At 47.4% G+C, this 20,068-nt stretch overlaps 1 protein-coding gene across 11 annotated transcripts in view; it reads right to left on the reverse strand.

Annotated features, from left to right (window-relative positions):
* REPS1 (RALBP1 associated Eps domain containing 1) overlaps positions 1 to 20,068 on the reverse strand; it is a 1,025,500-nt gene that overhangs the window by 105,557 nt on the left and 899,875 nt on the right. For all 11 annotated transcript variants that reach the window (XM_078649357.1, XM_078649363.1, XM_078649362.1 and 8 more), the window contains one exon: positions 8,605 to 8,700. In XM_078649357.1, the coding sequence (XP_078505483.1) occupies positions 8,605 to 8,700 (96 nt within the window). The remainder of the gene's footprint in view (positions 1 to 8,604; positions 8,701 to 20,068) is intronic.

The raw sequence follows: 20,068 nt of genomic DNA on the forward strand, positions 1-20,068 counted from the left end.
GCTTCCTCATCACAGTCCTAAAACCAATCCCCAGTGCCCTTGGAAATGGGCAGTTGTTTTTGCCACTTGTCTGCAAAACTGTGCCTGGTAGAAATGGCAGACGTGGGATGGGAGACCACTTATGAACAATCAATTAAAAAAAGAAAAGTTGGTTGGCTTGTCTCCTGAGTGAGGACTCATTTCAAGAGGTCAGGAAGGAATGTGACGTGGAAAGCCTTGGTCATGGAGTACAAGAAAATGTTACTTACCTGTAACACCAGTTCATTATCATGGAATTCATAAACACAAACTATCAATGCATATGGAGTATCTCTAAACAGAGCAAAATAAAACCTCTAGGCATAACAAAAGAATGACTATGTTAAGGCAATATTTTATTTCAGTTTGTATCTTTTAATTAAAACATCTAATGGTAAATCCACTAGGAAAATTACATTGATTTGGATACACTAATATAGCAGCACTGTTGCCTAAAAATCTTATTTTATTTACTTTCTTTAAAAAATAGTAAACTATTCCCACAGACACACAGCCTAGCATGGAGGGAAACACCCAGGACTGTCACTTCAATGGAGGCCAAGGAACTCCCACAAGGACAGCAAAAAGTACAGTGTGAGTGAGATGATGCAGCCCGAAAAAAGTCACTCGTCGCTTCTGGTGCTCAGCGCTCCTCATGACCTCTCAATTGCAGAGTACATAGTGGCGTGATGCGGTGGGTAACGGATCTCAGTGTTCGGCTCCTTCAGAACTCCAACACATTCTGCAAGTCATGCAGCTTGGATGAGGAACATTAAGGAGAGCCTTGCGGATTCAAAGCATATTACGTAATGGCAGTGAGCACTAGGATCAATTTCCCCGCTAGCCGAGCCGTATTGGGGCTGGCGCTGCAATAGCAGCGAAAATCGCAATGTCTGGGCCCTGCCTTTGGATCAACAAGGCAGGGCAATGAGGGCTACTGTGGCTGCTTGAAGTAACAATGCAAGAAAGTAAAAAAAATATTTAACAAAGGAGCGCCAACAACTGGCAAGTTAACTGAATAAGAACGTAGGTGAGAAACGCAGCATGGGGGCTTGCGCACATACACATAAGGGAGGGGAAAGATGGGAATGGGACGACAGATGGGAATGGAACGATAAGGAAATTCATGACACGCTTCAACAAGACAAATTATTCATTGTGTTTCATACAATAAATGAGACACTAAACTGCTGTTTAGACCACGGCTTATGACTTTTTGTTCAAGCCTAAGGAGCAAGAAAGTACACCAGTCAATAAGTGAACTTTGTTGCATTTCCTGATTGTTGCCGAAAATAGGGCGAATTTCTAGATCCTCTCTGTAGAACATGAGATCAAAGCCATTAAGAATATTAAGTCAAGAAACATAATGATACTGGAGGTCACTCTTTGATGTCATTGATGATGGTAGAGGCTTATAGCTAGAACGCACCCCCTTATTGCATTATTGGTGTATGTCAGGGATGTCCCTCCAGAGTTATGGAAGTTAACTTCAATTCTGCTGTTACTAGGCAAGCAACTGGAGGTGATGCATTGAGGCTGTCACCCACTTCCCCCATTGGAAGACTGACTTAAGGATGCGGCGTATTGCCAGAACCAGTTAGTGGCTTACTGGAATTTAATGCCCGTTTGATCAAGCCCTTAAGATATCTGGGGTCCTTTTCAAACCTACCTGCGGCAGCGTGTGCCTGCGGAGGCTAGCACCACTTCAGGTTAGTAGTATGGCTGTAGTGGGGTTTTCCCCTCATCTTGGAGCAGTGACCTTTGAGTCTGGTGCTGCATGGACGATTTTTGGTTTTGACCAGTTTCCCGTTGCTGCGTTCCTGAACATTGCCCCCCGGGGGAAATCTATGTGGTATTTCTGTATTTTAAGTCAGCACCTCCTTCCCCCTTCTGTTCCCTTGCACACTCCGGCCCTGCTCTTTCCTGAGGTACGTTACTGTATGGAACTGTTTATTATTGTTATGATAAGGTGGACTTGGAACTGCAGATAAGGATATCGCTGCCTTGTAGCTCCCGATTTTACATGTTGTATGGCCTCTGTATAATTTCACCCTAGCTATGTTTTTTCTACTCTGTGCGTATTTGAATCATATACTCAATAAACAAAAATATTAATAAAAAAATATATATTAAGACTTGAAACAGGAATTGCTACTGTGCGACTGCACGAGTTATTGAATGAAAAAGGCCTATGCAGCTAACGGGTAGCGGTTAAGTGAATAAATTCTCTCTGGGGCGCTAAGGCCAGAAAACGTTACTTCAAAATATGACTTCCAAGCCCTCAAAAAGCGTGAAGACTATTAAATCAACAATTTCTGTGACTAAAGGACGCTGTGTAAGGCTTCCACAGGCTGGGGATGGACCCAGATGTGGACTAAATATTTTGGGAGACTTGAAGGAACGTGCTTTGTGTCTAGGAGGTGACACAGTACCAACGAATTCACTGTCATACCTGCAGGGAGCTTTAGAGCTAAAGGCGCTAGATATATACAATAAGTTAGCTTTGGCACATGCAAAAGGGACAGAGGCACTGAAAAAGGCAACTGTCGAGGAAACAGAAGGCCTAAATCCTAATCCCTCACATTTAAAATGCAAACCACCAGCTCTCCTGCCAATTGCAATATAATAGGGCCACAAATATCAAAGGAGGTGGCATGTAGCTGCTTAGGCACTACTCCACAAAATCCTCAGAATAAGAGGAAGGGGGAACTATTTCCATTGTTTCATAATAAAATTGTCAGCAACTCAGCAAGAATTGTGTAATCTTTTGGTGGGAGGGGGGGTGGGGGTTGTACTGAAAAGGCTTCTTCAGATTGGACTGGTGAGCAAACATGTTGATTTGCTTTGTGTAGCTTATTTCTTAGTTGCCATACTGTCATATACTGATGTGTTAACTTACTTTGAACGTCCAGTCTTTGTGACCTGGGCATTTGATGATTACTATAAATTTTGTTTTTAATATTTCACAGTTGTTATACAATGTATTTGCTATTCAAGTGACAGAAACATGCAGCTCTGAATTTATAATATTATAAACAGGATACCAATTACCACAGAAAACCAAAACTAGGTTACCTACTCACAGATTGAATTGGGTAACCTGAACTTTGTGGCTAATTGTGCAATTTGAAAAGTTAATCCAAAAACTATTGGGTAATCTGGTTTCTCAATGAAGAGTGACAGGCTGAAACCAAATCCATTCAAAACTGCGTGACAAATTTTCTTTGCCTGAAGTGGGATTTACTCGCCTCTCAACAACTTTTCTTTGACTCTGCTTTGCTTGATAATATGTTCATAATCGATTTTCTGTGTTGTGACACGGTTAGGAAGGGAAGACCTCACCAGGCAGTTTGGGCTGGACTGGTTCCACTGGAGCAGGGTTAAGACTTATTTGCATATGGCTGGGTCTAAACAGAGCTGGCATAGTGGGTGAAAAACCATGGACTGGGATACGGTTCCGAGCGATCGCGAGCGGCTGAGATTAATTACAACATTCCCATCAAGCGCTTTGTTTTTGATGCTTCAAGTGTGATGGGTATGCATAGACATGGTTCCCATGCTCACTGTGCCAATGGAACCAAGCTATACCTGGCTGATGAGCTCTAATAAGCTCTGAAACCGGTACTCAATGTTGTATTCTGCTTTAGGGAAGACCTGACCTGGCAGTTCTGGCTGGACGTTCCCGCTGGAGCAGGGTTAAGGCTGAATTCCATATGGCTGGGTCCAAACTGGAAAGACATGGTAGGTGAAAAACGATGGACTGGGATGTGGCTCTGAGCGATTGTCAGTGGCTGAGATTAATTCAGGCATTCCATCCATCCCTTTGTTTTTGATGCCATACTGCTCGGAAGGGAAGCATCTGCTTGCAACTGAAGCACAAGTTACTTACCTTCGGTAATGCCTTATCTGGTATAGCCAGATTCCTTACCTTAGATTTCTCCCCAGGTGCCAGACTGAATTCTGAACTTCTTTCAGCAGTACCCCTGCACGTCAGTAGAGGGTGTTGTGCTACTCCCTTCCAACGCCATCTACGTATGTGAGGTCACTGGAGTCCATATAAGCCCCTCCCAATGTGCTGACGTAATTTTCTTCTGTGACTATTTACTGTGCTAAAACGCGGAGTCATCATAGAAACTGGTTGTGTAAACAGTGTGCCATTAAAACAGAAATATCTCTTTGAATTAAAAATTACGAAGTTGAAATGCACAGCATGCGAATACCAAGAAAGGAATCTTCTAGGTAAGATGGAAACAGTTTGTAGAACGGGGAGGACTGGTGGGTAGGTAAGGAATCTGCGGCTAGACTATGTCTCTCCCTGATAAGGCGTTACCAAAGGTAATCAACTTGTTCATCTGATAGAGATGTCTTCGGATGAATAGATGTAGAGATTCCTTACCTTAGAATAGATACCCAAGCACTTCCAACCCTGGAGAAGGGTTTGCGAATTGATCTCACTAAAAATTCCTGAATAGAACTAGCTGGTCCATAACAAGGAACATGAGACAGGGCACTCTTAGGAAGTTAGGCGAGCAAGAGCATACACTTCACCCTAAGAACTGTGGTAAGAATCACAGGCAAGCAAAGTCGTAAAGACAATGAAAAGCATGGGAATAAAGTTACCCATGGCAGAGGAAAAGAAATTACCGAAAAGTATAAGGGCAACACTCCTACAGACTCGATTATACCAAGGTACATGGGTGAAGAAAACCCATAATTGGGATAAAGAAGTGAAATACACAATAGAGGGGGATATTCTTATGAAGAAGAAACCCCAGCAATAAAAGATAGCGCATAGGTGTAAGGACTAACCCCTGAGGGTAGGCTATTAGGACACGGTACAGAACAAAATGAAGAAATGTCCATAGAGAGAGTTACAGAAGGGGACAAGCAAGCCAACAAGGAACCTAAGTCCAAGAGGACAAACTTATAATGTTTTAGGAACAGTTTCAAGTACCAAGCAATCCACCAAACGGTAGATGAGCCATTATCACAACAAAAGAGAACACAGAGTCTTTGAAAGGATAAAAATGTAGACCCCTTGATGCCATGTGTGTATGTGAACCCCGAAAAAGGAAGTGTTTGTGGCAATAAGGGAAAAAGACTTGCCTATAGGCAATAAATTAGTATGACAGATGTCCTGACAGGAATTGTCAGAGCACTGACAGCGAGAACAGTGGTAGAAAAAAGTAAACACTTAAGTACTACCACACTGATAAAGAATGTTGTGGAAACCACAAACAAGACGATCAAAAGGGGGCTGAGAAAGAAAACACTTAAAAAAAAAAAAAAACACCAGAGTAGTCCATTAAAAGTGCACCTTGCTGAAGTTTGCTAAAGAAATGAAGGATACAGAGAAAAGAGTGTTCTAGCAGAAAATAATGGACAACAAAGGTGTGACTGTGGCACATGTCCCACTGCTCCAGTGAAAAGTTAGAGCCTTTGGCGAAACAGAATGACACAAGAAGGGTAACAGAAAGGGTCTCCATGTATAAATCAAGGAGAAACAAGAGATGCACGAGAAAAATATTTCATTGAACAAGCTAAATAGAAACTCCCTGAAGGGTAGATTGAGGATTCTTAATTTTATTTATGAACATGGAGTGCCAGTGTAAAACGTTCCAGCAGTTCGGATGCAAGTCTGAGCTCGCAAACTATAGACCACAAGTGGCTCTGATAAGTAGTGTGGAACCATAATCTGTCATTGACAGTGTAAGAAGGATAAGAATATTACCAGCAGGAAGTAGGAATACCACATTGGGTGTCACCAAAAGGTGGGTTTGACACCGCCACGGAATGCACAATCGAAGAAATGAAGGACCAACTTCCCCCAAACTAACTGAAATGGGTGGATTTAGGGACACAGACAGGAGCAAGAGCAGAGCTAAGTTATTGTTCCACTCCAACTGTCGCGAAAGCTCCGCAGAGTCGGCATGAGCACCGTAAAGGTGGATGCCATCAAAAGGCATGTCAAGAAAAGTGGTCTGAACAGCCTCCGAAAAAGTAGAGGTGCGTAGCCAGGCATGACGACGTAGTGTCACTGAAGAAGCCATGACCCAACCTACGGATTCAGTGGTATCCATCCCTCACCTAATCATTTATTTAGCCACTTGTTGCCCAGCTTGGATCAACTTGGTAAGCTCGCTCCGAGTTAGTCCGGAAGCGATGGCAACAGACAGACCAAGGAATCCCACAATGTATGGAAAAAGTGTCCCAGAACGCAAGATGTTTTCATGGAACGCAGAGCAGAACTTGTGGAGGTGAAGATATGCCTGCCACAAGCGTTCTGGCTCCGGGAATCGCTGTCTGAACGAACATGCTTAAGAGATTCAATATAATCCTAGGAGACGAAGCAGCCTGTACCACCAAATTATGCGGAGAAAGGTGCTGGAGGAAACAGGCCGGATCACAAGGGGCTGGACTGAGTCTGTGAGCTATAGATCGATCCACTGGGGCCCCTGGATAGGGTTTAGCCCAGTTCCCAACAAAATGTCATATAGGACGTCACTATAGGGGAGCACCAGCTCCTCCCCTATTCTGCTCTGATGGAGAACGCCAATTTGGGGATCAGTAGATTTTACTACAGAAGAAAGATTTAAATTCAAAATCAGAGCAACATGCCTTAGCATATCAGCTAAAGAGGAGAACACCTCTGTAACAATACCAGGAGGTGAAAGAAGGCCAGAAGCTGGGGAAGACTGTAATCCATTAGTTTCACCCAATTCAGTCAGCCAGCTATCCTCCAGATGAGGCTGTGCAGCATCAAATATGGGGTGCAGAAACCCCCACTCATCTCCATCACCTCCTTAACAGTGTTATTAAGAAGAAAAACATTGGAGGGCTCCACAGAAATCGGAAGGTTTACAGAGATAAGCAGCACCATTTGTTCTGCACTCGAGGTCGATTGGTGCATAGTTGGCGATGGCTCGAAGTTGGAAAAGAGGAAGTACCACAGTGTCAATCAGCGCAGCCGACATCATTGTCGGCTGATCGGGTACAAGCACCGAATGTGTGAACTGGCGCCAAGACCGAGTTGACCATCGACCCGAGGGCCTAACTGAAGCGGAGGGCACACCCGCTGGAATGGACACAGTCGAGATACCTCTCACCTCCTTGGGGCCCGAAGGACCTATAGGGAAGGTGAAAGCCCAAAGATGGCATGCGGAGAGCAATATTATGCTCCCATCTGGGTCAGAGTCGCTCTGGCTCCAGGGTAGACCGGGAGGCACAGGGTGAACTCGTGCATGGAGTCCTCACCTGACAAGCTGGAGGAGACGGGAAAGTTGGAATCTCTGCGTGGTTGAGTCTGGGGATGCTAAGACTTCGACCGCCTGCATGGAGACTTACTGTGGGACGACGATGGAGGGTGGTGGTGTTGGGAACGGCTCCAGGTCCGGATACGTGAATTGGACCATGCAGTGACTGCGAGAGGAGCACCGACAGGAGATTCATCTGACGTTCCTGCAGTGCCTTTAGTCGAAGTTGACGACAGGAGTCGCAATCATCGGAGTCATGGTGCTCTCCCAAGCACCACATACAAATGGAGTGAGGGTCCGTGGATGACGTTTGCAGTCTACTAGACCCACAAGATTTGGACAGAAAAGCAAAGTTTCAACAATTTTAATGTTGAAGTAGGCCAAAAACTTCCTGAGGTAATGGCTTATCCGGATTCGCGTTGTAAGAGTGGAAAAGAAGACACGGAAGTCAGCACGTCAGGGAGGGGCTTATAAGGACTACAGTGACATTTCATACGTGGACGACGCCGGTACGGAGTCGCACGACGCTCTATACCGACACGCAATTTTTTTGATCCAGTCTGGCGCCTGGGAAGAATTCTAAGCTAAGGAAACTGCGGCTAGATGTCTCTATCCGATATACTTTTTTCCATAAATATTACCACAAATCTCTCCCCCTCGTTGAAAGTAAAACTATTGCGAGTTGCCTTAAATAGATAAATTGTGTTTCAAGGTAATTTGGATGTTATCAAGTAGAGTACTGCAGTTTATAACGTACAGAGAAGTAGGAACCATTAGTCGCTTTACAAGTGACTGCAGGTATCATTTTTGGTTTACTTTATATAACTTGGAGGTCGCCAATAAATATCAGCAACATAGATTTACTGAGTTACTCAATCCAACTGTTGCATTTCATAAACATTACATCACGGGTTTATTTTATCATTTTAATTTGAAATCCAAGTATACCTGTTTTAGCCATGTTCAAACAAGATAAATAAGTTTACAAAAGAGAAGGATAATTTTAGCAAATGTCAAACAGCAGGCATTTAATAGAAACAAGGTATACTAATTCCAGAAGTGAAAAACACATTCTAAAATACGTGAGAATCTCAAACAGAGTGAAATCCAGCCACTTTGGGTCATTCAGATTGAAAGTGTAATCTGGGTAAATCTAGTACATAGAATTTGTAAAAACATTTTGCACAATCTAAACTTTGAGACAGAGGTGCGGACAAACAATTGAGGGATATAATTTCTAAACACAGTTAATATTTCTGAGTCTGCATTTTTGGTAAATATGCTTGCTTTCTTTCATCCTTTTTAAACAAGAAGCAAATTGAGGTTTACTTACTGTATTTGAAGCAACAGTGATTGAAGATTTTTCTTCAACAGCGGTATCTATTTTGGCAACTCTGAGAACTGCTGCGGTATCAGGGGTCCTTTCAACCTACAAAAAACACAAACAGTTACACGCAATCAAGTTATTAGATTACATTAGTAATACTAATTTATCAAAGCACTTATAAAAGGGAAGTTACTTAACTTGAAAATAATTTTTATAGGTAGTCTATTTGTCAAACTTCACTACACCTTGAAATATAAACCAATGACGCGCGGGGGGCGGGGAGTAGCTGATATCCATGAAAATACTGAAGGACTACAAAAAAAGTTTACAAAATAGGTAGTCACCTAATGGTTTATTTTTGGCACAACACAGACCACCATTTCTATGAAACTCTAAAAATGTGCCTCAAATCCGCAAAATAAAGTATGGGCACACCTGGATTTCAGTATTTGATATACAAAGGCCAAAAACAGCAGGGGGCTTAAAGGTGGGGACCCTCTGCGGTGTAAAGACTTCAGGTCGATGTTACTCCTCTGCGATAAGAAGACCCTACAAGTGCCTTCTTGGCATGTCTTTGCCAAAGGGGAGGTTGGGTATCCAAACTAGGTGTTATAAGGGCAAAGGAGGTGCAGAGTGATGCCCCAAAACTAACGAACGATTGCCAATGAAAAAGTTTCTTTTGTATCCTTTGCCATGGAGTTTAATGATATTTAAATGCTAGACCTGGGGAGCGAGATGCAAAACAAATGGTCCTCGAGTACATCCTGTCATTTGGCCATACCATTGAACAATTCACTCTTTACGCCAATAAGTGAACATGGACCTTTAAACCTACAGGAGAAAACACCCCAAACTGGAAACATTTTGTTACAGTTAAAGGGACTTTTATACAAAGTGGGATCTCTATTATGGGATGTATCACAAGTGAGATGGCAGAAAACTTTACACAACAGATTTTTTTTTTAATTACATATATGGACACGTCTAAGGCTCATTACCCCTCACTTTAAAAGATGGCCAATGTAAAATGACTAATGATTTTTGACAAAAACTGTCTGTATGTACATGCACATTGCCTTTAGGATTCCAGACTAACCCCTGCTATCCTAAAAGGTAGAGCTCCTACGCAGTTCATATTCTGAACAAACACTGGAGGAGCAAAGGTTTGACTAAGAGTGTATATTGAATAGGTGGGTCCACAGATCAATAATCAGCATTTGTTTGATCAGTACTGGGCCTCAAAAACACACCCCTGAGTAGGTATTTACTTCCAAGAGTCAAGAGGAAAAGAAGGGTTTTTTGGCTATAAGCGAGGTGCTGCTTAATGCCCTTGCCTTTGAAAATTTTAGAATGCAAGAAATGTTTACTACGATTATTTTATACATTTTCAATAGAGTTCCAACTATTAACAGCACCCACCTGACTTCTAGAATCGAGCCTAACAGGGGTCTCTGTGCCAGCTTTGAGACCACTATATCCATTAATTTAGACATACAACTCATACCTCTTTCCAGAAGCCATGTATTTTGGGGCATTTCCACAAACAGGTCTTGAAAAATCACAAAGGTCCAGTGACATGAATAATCTATTCGACCAAACTGTATTGTACTTGACCCGTAAACTGGGCTCAAATTGTGTGATTCTAGGCAAATATTTTACTTTACAGAGCCACCTTTTTCTTCATTATCACATGAGAGAGCACCTTCAAATATGTGAATTCAGCATTTCTGCTTAATTTAATAGACTAAACTGTTGCTCCATGTATAATAAGAATGTAGCCTAAACGTAGGGTGCACGTGACCCCTGACTAGCCTCTTATGTCACTAATAGAATTGCCATCTGGGCAGGGGTAGTGTAGGAAGGTGGAACTTTCTGGCATAGATACCCCCACTTTTTGCCTAGTGTCAGTGTTTTGACTGTAGTTCACAGGGATTCTGCTAACCAGGACCTCAGTGGCTGTGCCCTCTCCTCTACATCCCATGGTAAGTACTTTGTACACCCCACAATTAGCATACTGGGGCACCATTGTTTGTCCCTGGTGCACAAGTTACTACTTGGGTAACGATATATCTGTGAGAGACATTAGTTAGTGATAGATTCCTTACCTTAGAATATTCCCAGGCGTCAGTCTGGATCCGGAAAGTTTTGCTAAGCAGTACCCCTGCGCGTCAGTAGGTGGCGTCGTGCGGCTCCGCGTCTGTCACTGGCGTCGTCAGCGCCGAGATGACGTCACGGAGGGTGCTTAGGCGCCACCCATGCACGCTGACGTCAGTTCTGTACACGACTTTCCGCACCAGGAACGCAGAGCCATACAAGATACTGACCATTGGTGCAAAAATCTAGGGCCCTGAAAGGGATAACCTTAACCCTAGTAATCAGTTCGCAGAACAAGGAGGATGGGTGGTGCAGTAAGGAATCTATCACGAACTAATGTCTCTTACAAATATATCATTACACAAGTAGTAACTTGTGTATCTGAAAGAGACACGTTAGTGATAGATTCCTTACCTTAGAATAGATACCCCAGCAATGCCAACCCCGGTGGCGGGTCTGCGAATAAGATTACACCAGGAAGTCACGGAGAACAGAACGGCCAAAGAAGCTGTCTCTCCGGACCTAACTGTCAAGGCAGTAGTGCTTTGTAAACGTGTGCAGCGAGGCCCACATAGCTGCCTGACAGAGGTCCTGCAAGGGAACGCTGCGTCCCAAGGCAGTAGTGGCTGCAGTCGTCCTGGTCGAATGTGCACGCAGCCCCACAGGAGGCTCCTTCTTGGCCAAGGAGTAACATGCTTTGATGCACAAAACGACCCACCGAGAGACGGTCCATTTGTGCACAGCCCAACCTTTTTTGGCACCCACGTAGCCAACAAAGAGCTGATCATCCACCCGGAACTGTTGTGTACGCTGCAGATAGAATGAAAGCGCACGTTTTGGGTTCAGACGGTGGAGCCTCTCCTCCTCCCTGGAAGGATGCAGAGGCGGAAAGAAGGTGGGCAAAGTGATGGTCTGCCCGATGTGGAAGGGCGTGACAAACTTTGGCAAGAAAGAAGGACAGGTCCTTAGAACCACCTTGTACGGATGAATTGAAAGGAAAGGAGGTTTGGAAGAAAGAGCCTGGAGCTCACTCACTCTCCTGGCAGAGGTGATAGCCACCAGGAAAGCCGTCTTTAAAGTGAGAAGACATAAGGGACAGTTATGAAGGGGCTCAAAGGGAGCGCACATCAAATAAGTCAAAACAAGAATCAAGTCCTACTGAGGCATGTTGAAGGGCACGGGAGGAAACGTGTGTGTAATGCCTTTGAGGAAACGGTTAACAACCGGGGACGTAAAAAGGGAAGGCTGATCTGGAAGCCGTAGAAAGGCGGAGATAGCCGAAAGATAACCTTTGACAGTGCCCATAGCTGAGCCCTGCTGGGCCAAGGATAGAAGGAACAGAAGGACCTCAGAAAGAGGGGCAGAAAGGGGATCCACAGCCTTTGCTGTGCACCATGCCACAAATCTGTTCCACCTGCAGGCGTATACCGTTTTGGTGGAGGGACGCCTGGCTGGCAGAATGACATCACAGACTTCAGGAGAAAAATCGCTAGGTGTCAACTGTCGCCACTCAATCTCCATGCATGGAGGTGGAGGCTGGACAGGTTCGGGTGGAGGACTGCCCCCTGCTGCTGCGACAGAAGTTCCTCCCGCAGAGGCAGACAGATCGAGGGATCGACGCTCATACGGAGTAGCTCGGGATACCAAACTCTTCAAGCCCAGTCCGGAGCCACAAGAATGACTTGGGCCCGGTCGCGCCTGATCCTCTTCAGCACTCTGGGCAGAAGTGGTATAGGCAGAAAGGCGTACAACAGACTGCAACTCCACTCGCGATGAAAAGCGTTGCAGAGCGAGTGCCGCCTTGGAAATTCCAACGCGCAGAACTGAAGACATTGCACGTTCTCTTCGGTGGTGAATAGATCTAACCATGGCTCTACCCACTGCTTAAAGACCTTGCACCACGTCCGAGTTCAGACACCATTCGTGACCCATCAAGCACCAGAGGCTGAGTTTGTCCGCCCTGGCGTTCAGAGAACCTGCCAGGTGTTGAACCACCAAGGTAATGCCTTGTTATTCCAGCCATGTCCAGAGGCGCAGAGCCTCCTGACATAGGGTTCAGGACCCCACCCCGCCCTGCTTGTTGCAATACAACATGGCGGTGGTGTTGTCCGTGAACACCTGCACTACACTTCCCCGGATAGAGGGAAGGAATGCTTTCAGTGCAAGTCGGATCGCCCGAAGCTCCAAAAGATTGATATGGAGAATGGACTCCGCCGGAGACCAGAGGCCTCTGATCTCCGCCTCTCCCAAGTGGCAACCCCATCCCAGGAGGGACGCGTCCGCCACCACTGAATGCTGTGGTTGGGGAAGGGAGAGGGATCTGCCACTGACCCAATCTCGATTCGTGAGCCACCACTGCAATTGTTGAGCAGCGCCCTCCGAGATCTGGACATGATCAGACAGGTTGCCCTGATGCTGCGCCCACTGGAACTTCAGGTCCCACTGCACGTGTCACCAGCAGGATGCAGGAGGCCATCAGGCCCAGGAGTCGTAGGGTCATCCTGACTGAAACCCAGGATAGAGGCCCAAAGATCGGAATCATAGCCTGAATATCTCAGACTCGCTGCTCGGGAGAATAAACCCGAAACAGCGTCGAATCCAGAACCGCTCCGATGAAGGGGAGCTTCTGAGTGGGACTCAAGTGCGACTTCGGGACGTTGATGGAGAACTCCAGCAAATGCAGGAGGTCGGCCCGTAGTCTGGAGGTGGTTGACGACTGCCTGGGGCGAGCCCGCCTTCAACAGCCAGTCGTCGAGGTAGGGAAAGACTGACACCCCGACCTGCGCAGATGAGCCACGACCACCGCAATCACCTTTGTGAACGGGGCACTGGTAAGGTTGAAGGGGAGCACGGCAAAATGAAAATGCTCCTGGCCTACCGTAAACAGCAGGTAGCGCCGGTGGGCCGGCAGGACGGGTATTCGAAAATAAGCATCCTGCAAGTCCAACGCTACCATCCAGTCTCCAGGGTCGATGGCAGACAGGACCTGAGCCAGAGACAGTATTCTGAATTTCTCCTTCCGGAGGAAGCGATTCACGTCTCGGAAGGTCTAAGATAGGACGCAGGCCCCCCTTGTCCTTCTTGGGGACCAGAAAGTAGTGGGAATAAGAACCACTTCCTACTTCCTGCTCGGGAAGGTACTCAATGGCCCCCTTGGCCAAGAGGGCCGTAAATTCCTGTGGGAAAAGGTCCAAATGATCCCCAGAAATGAGGTGGCACGGCTGGAGGGGAGGACTGAAGAGGAAGGGTGTAACCTTTGTAGATTATCTGTAGCACCCACTTTTCTGGCGTAATCTCGCACCAGTGGTGGAGGTAGTAGCGGACCCTGCCACCCACCGGCATGGGGTGCTCCCTGAAGCTCAGATAAGGAAGGCTTGGAGGCGGAAGTAGCGGGGGTTGAGGTGGACTGACCCGCACGCCGGTTCCCAGACCTGCCCTTGCGGAAGCCACGGCCACGACCGCGCTGAAGCTGGTTCTGCACAGGCTTTTTGGAGGAGTGTGTACGGGTGCCTCTGCCCTGAACACGAAAGGAACAAAACCCAGGAGTGGCTGAGTTCTTCATAGAAAGACCCAAGGACTTGGCATAGGCTGTGGGTCCTTAAAGCGCTCCAGTGCACTGTCAGCCTTAACGCCAAAGAGGCGGGAGCCATCAAAGTGCATGTCCATAAGCGAGCCCTGGACATCGGGCGAGAACCAAGTCGAATGTAACCAGGCGGGGCGCCCCAACACCACAGTTGTGGAAATCGCCCTGCCCAACTAATCAGCGGTGTCCAAACCACACCTGATGGCAAACTTAGCCGCATCCTTCCCTTCAGCAATCGCTTGGGAAAGGACAATCTGGACCTCCTCAGAACACTGAGGCAACACCTGAGCAAGGGAAACCCACACTGCGTGGGAGTAACGGCCCAACAAGCAGGCGGTGTTAACCGACCGCAGCCCTAAGCTGGCCGAGGAGAACAACCTCTTACCAATATGTTCCAGCCTTTTGGAGTCCTTATCCGGCAGAGCCGTGGGAAAGGCACTCTACGACGTGGAGGCCTGAATGACCAGGCTCTCGGGCGTAGGGTGAGTGGTCAGGAAGGCGGGGTCACCAGGCACCGGGTGATGACGCCTGGCGACTTTTTAATCCACCGGCACCCCCGTGGCCGGCCGCAACCAAGTGCCCAAAAGGACTTCAGTAAGGGCCTCATTGAAAGGGAGCAGCGGCTCCGACGATGCCGACGCCGTCTGGAGCACCTCCGTAAGGAGGTTAGTCTTGAGGGCCACTGTAGGGAGGTCAAGATTTAGAGCCTTTGCAGCCCGACGGAGCACCTCGGTGTCGGAAGCACCCTCCTCCATAGTAGGCAGGGGAGAGGCAAACCCCTGGTCGGAAGAACCATCAAGTTCGCCCGCGTCTTCCAGGTCGTCCACCCAATCTTGCTCGGATTCACATTGCCGGGCAACAGGGTCCTCTGACCCGTCCCAGTCGTTGTCCGCCTCTGGCGTAGAGGGAGCCGGTCGCGGCGGCAAAGCCGGAGAAGGGACGAACGGCGTCTGTAATGGCGCCGGCCGGTGCCGGACCGGAGCCGCCTCCCAATTTGGATCCCAGGCCGGGACAAAATGGTCCGGGAACCGGGGTGGGATAAACGGCACCCAGTGCGGCACCGGGGGTGGAGCCGAGGGCGGCGCCGGTTCCTGTGGGGCCAGTGGCAGAGTCGCCGGGCCAGCAGGATCTGGACACGGGACCGCAGGACCCGAAGGCATGCCGGCTGGAGCCCGGGGCCTAAAAAGGCAGTCCATGGCAGCAAAAAACTCTTGCATCTGTTCGGGAGTCACCGACGGACCCGGGTATGGCGGGTAGGCCGCGGGAATCCCAGGCTCCAGGGGAGCCACAGGGGCTGAGCCCATGTCCCCCTCGTCCGCCTCAGAGTAGCGACGGGGAGAGGAGAGGAGGGACGTCGGAGAGCTAACACGCTTCAACTTCTTTTTATGGCGTCGCTTACCGGATTCCAAAGGCGGAGATTTGGATCCCGAGGAGCGGCGGCCTCGGTCCCGCGAGCGGTCGCGGGAATGACTCCTGGACCCAGAGCGGTGGCGCGACGAATGCCGAACCTCCAGCAATTTCCGACGCCGTTCCCGCAAGGCTTTCGGCCCATGGCTCAGCAAGCCCGGGTGTCGTGATCTGACTCCAGGCAGTAGAGACAAACATTGTGGTGGTCTGCCACCGACATATTACGGCGGCACGTCCCACAAGACTTGAAGCCGTGCATCCCTACGTGCACCAGGAGAAAAAAGGGAGACAAAAAGTCTCAAAAAGAGTAGCCAAAAAGTGCCTAAGGTACGTGCTCAATCCGGAACTGCGCTTGCTGGCGCGGAAAAAGAAAGAACTAACGTCAGCGCGCATGGTGGCGCCTAGGTACCCTCCGTGACGCCATCTCGGCGCGGACGACGCCAGTGACGGACGCGGAGCCGCAGGACGCCACCTGACGCGCAGGGGTACTAATAAGCAAACCTTTACGGATCCAGTCTGACCCCTGGGGATATTCTAAGGTAAGGAATCTATCACTAACGTGTCTCTTTCAGATATATGGTATTGGTGTACCAAGGGCACTGGTACACCAGGGGTCTCCCATGGGCTGCAGTATGTATTATTCCACCTATGGGAGCCATGTACACTGTGTCTGCAGAACTGCCTTTGCAGTCTGCATGAAATGGTGTTTGCACCTTTCACTTTGGATATAAGGTTTCCCTTATATCCCGGTCACTGCACTTTCAACCTGTAAGTCACCCCTAAGGTAGGCCCTTCAGTCCACGGGCAGGGTGCATTAGTTCTAAGTGTGTAGGTACCTCTGCACAAGCAGGGGTCCCCTACACACCCCATACTCCATTATCTGGGCTTTGTCAGTGCAGGACAGTCATGATAAGGTATGTAGTGGACACTGGCAAGTCGAGATGTCCAACTCCATAATGGCTACCCGAGCCTGGTAATATTTGGTATCAAACATGTTGTAATCATCCAACTACACCAATTCCAGTGTTAGTTGCATGATACTATGTACTAGGGGGCTCTTTATAGGACCCCCTCATATCTACCCATGTAGCCATACTGGGTCTGCCTGCCTGCCCGTGCCGAGCCTAGACAGTGTTCTTCCCCCCACTTATGAGCTAAACTCAGGCAGGGAAAGCTGAACAAAAGATTTCCTGCGAAAGAGAGGTGTGACCACCTCTTCTTTAGAATTAGGTAGGGTGGTGGTGCTTCCGAGCACCACCAGACTACATTGAAGCGCACATTTGGTGCCCTCCTTGCATAAACCAGTTTTGTCCAGTTGGTGTAAAACCACACAAATGACAGGGGATTGGCCATCCTCTTGTCCAGATCCTCCGCAGGGAGGTGCCCAGAGCACCTCCAGGTGGCCACTTGAATCTGCCATGCTGAATAGTGGCCCCTGGGAGCATCTGACTGGCCAGGACAGCTGAGTAGCGTCCCTGACCCCCTCTGATAAGAGGATAACAGTAGAAGAGATCCTTGCACTTTTCAGTATTACTTAAGGGCTACCCTGGAGGAGGCCTTTAGATTCGTCCCGACAACAACTTCAAGAGCCGACTGTCATCTGAAGACTGTTCAAAGACTTTTCTGCTCGTGGACACTAGAACTCTGCTGTTCAAGCCAGGACCTCCAAGACTGCTTTTGGTGGGAAGATTCTGCTGCATCATCGTGGCCCTTCATCTCCTGTGTGCTGTTGAGGATTCTGTGCGACTCACTGTGCCAGCTGCCAGAGGGTCCTTGAGGGGGGCTCCTTCTATTCCTGCTGGCTCTCCTGCATGTTCCGACTTTACCTTGCTTGGTTTGGCGCACAGACCTTGCTGGTCTGCCACACAGTATATTCTCATGCGAAGCGTTGTTTGTGATTGCCAAGGTCTGTTGTTGGTTCTGCCAGACACTGACCTTCCTGCACTCGTCGACTGGCATGGACAGCTCGTAGACCGCTCCTGTGCTCCAACACAGGGTCTCCATAATGATTACTTCAACCTCACCTTACTACAGCTAGAACCTTTAAACAAGGGCTGGTATTGTGCTTCTGTGCCTCCTAGTCACCTCCGAGTGGTTTGGAATCTGTCCCCTCTGCTTTCAGGTTCTTCTCATCTAGATTCCATGTTCTGGTTCCACCAGCCTGGTCCACAAGAGACTGTAGCTGCCTATCTTCCATGAACCTCCATTGGTGTCCACGGGCAGTTCTGACACCACTTTATCCCTATGCACCCGGACTCCCATGTGAAGTTATCCTGGTTCCTGGGATACCCATGGTTGGGGTGGCTCTCCAACCTTCCTGCACCCGGGCGCCTTGGGGTCCCTGGCTATTCACCTTAGGTGGTTCTGTGCTTTCCCTAGGGTCCTCCCCATCCTTGGGCAATAGTCCAGTTTTCGTACGTACCTCTCATTCCATTATTTTAGTATATGGTTTGGCTCCCTGGTTGGGCCCTATGTGTTTTCTTATGCTACTTACCAAATTCTGAAGTATTTCTTGTGTGTAGTTGATATCTCTGGATAGGAGGTATATCAAGTTAATGTCACAAAGTATTTTTATACTCACCTGGTGTGATCCTTTCTTGTGTGAAAAGCTCACTGACTATAGTGGTAAATTCACCTGGCTGCTCTTCAAAGCTATCCCTTGAGAGCTCTGGTTTTCAGGGACCTAAACACCATCATGAAGATTTGCCTGTACACAGTGCCCCACCATAGGTGGGCACTATATACTAAGCCAGCCTCCTACAGGCAGGAATGTTTCTCAGTTCAGCTTAAAAACTCACTTGCAATATGTATATTACTAAAGCTTGATGTGGAAGCACACAGTCGTTTGCACACAACACATTTTCCATTGAAATGGTCACAAACGTTCCCTCTAACATGCTGTTTTACGGATAAAATTCTATAGCATATCGACAATCTGTGGAAATTTGGTTTCAGCTAAAATATTTATCAGTTGCACATCAACAAGTAAAGAGTTCTGATTTGTTTTTATCCAAATAAAATCCCTTATTTTCATCACAGATGCAAAAATTTGCTAACTACTGAAATATATTTTGAAATGTTTGTACAGTTGATTTACAAGCTAATCAAATGTGTATTAGAAAAAAAATAGATCCTAGAGACTTTCAATTCACACTCTTTGTAGAGTGCGATTGTCAGACAGACAAAATCTTCTAACTTTGCAATGAGAGAAAGAAAAGTAAACACTAACCTCCGGATAAAATAAGCAGACCCCGGTCTCTAAATGCAGAGCGAATGTGACAAGACAACTAAGGCTTTCAGAAGTCCACACCTGGCATGCGAATCTGCACAATACCCAATACAGTCTGGATGCCAAATGTTTATCAGAAGCAAAAACAAGGTGATGCTTGAATTCATTTTTAGCCACTGGCAAAAGCTTGAGGCCGCATTCCAATCCATCGTTTTTTGCCCACCGTGTCACCTCAGCTTGGACCCTAATAAGGGCTCATTAGCCAGGTATAGCTTGATTCCAGTGGCACAGTGAGCACGGGACCCACAACTGGGCATACCCGTCATTACTTAGGACGTCAACTGCAACAACAACAAGGTGATGGATGGAATGCTTGAATTAACCACTGGCAATGGGGCTGGACTGTTCCCATGAGGAGCAGGGTGAAGGCAGATTTGCATATGGCTGGGTCCAAACTGAGGTGGCATGGTGGCTGGAAAATGATAGATTGGGGTGAGACCCTGAGCGATCACCAGTGGCTGAGATTAATTCAAGCATTCCATTCAACACTTAGTTTTTTTATAGCCTTAAGTGTGAGGGGTGTGCCCAGACGTGGGTCCCGTGCTCACTGTGCCACTGAAATCAAGCTATACCTGGCTGACGAGCACATAATGGCGAAAAGTGTCCTGGGTTACATGAATTCCAGTTCAGGAAAGAGCTGGCCTGGCAATGCGGGCTGGACTGTTCCCATGAGGAACAGGGTCATGGCTGATTTGCATATGACTGGGTCCAAACTGAGGAGACATGGTGGGCAAAAAACAATGCATTGGGATGAGGACCGGGTGATCACCAGTGGCCAAGATTAATTTAAGCATTTCAACCATCACTTTCTTTTTTGATGCCCCAAGTGTTCATCAGGGTCTGCATTTGGCAGACATTTTGCAAAATGAATGAGTTCTCTTGTCGCCCTGATCTAACGTGTGGTGAAAAGTCCAGTGGCGGAGCTGAAAATATTTAAGTCTCTCCTGCAAAAAATGTCCCTCAGAATCTGCTAAAATGATTAGTCCCATTAAGGAACAGGTCACCGTCTTATTTCCGTTTTTTTAGGATTCAAATGAATTTCTGTCCATTTCCAGTTTGAAATCCGAGTTTCCGAACAAAGGGGTAAAAGGGGAAGG

The sequence above is a fragment of the Lissotriton helveticus genome, chromosome 6 (genome assembly GCF_964261635.1).
Source record: "Lissotriton helveticus chromosome 6, aLisHel1.1, whole genome shotgun sequence".
Taxonomy (NCBI): domain Eukaryota; kingdom Metazoa; phylum Chordata; class Amphibia; order Caudata; family Salamandridae; genus Lissotriton; species Lissotriton helveticus.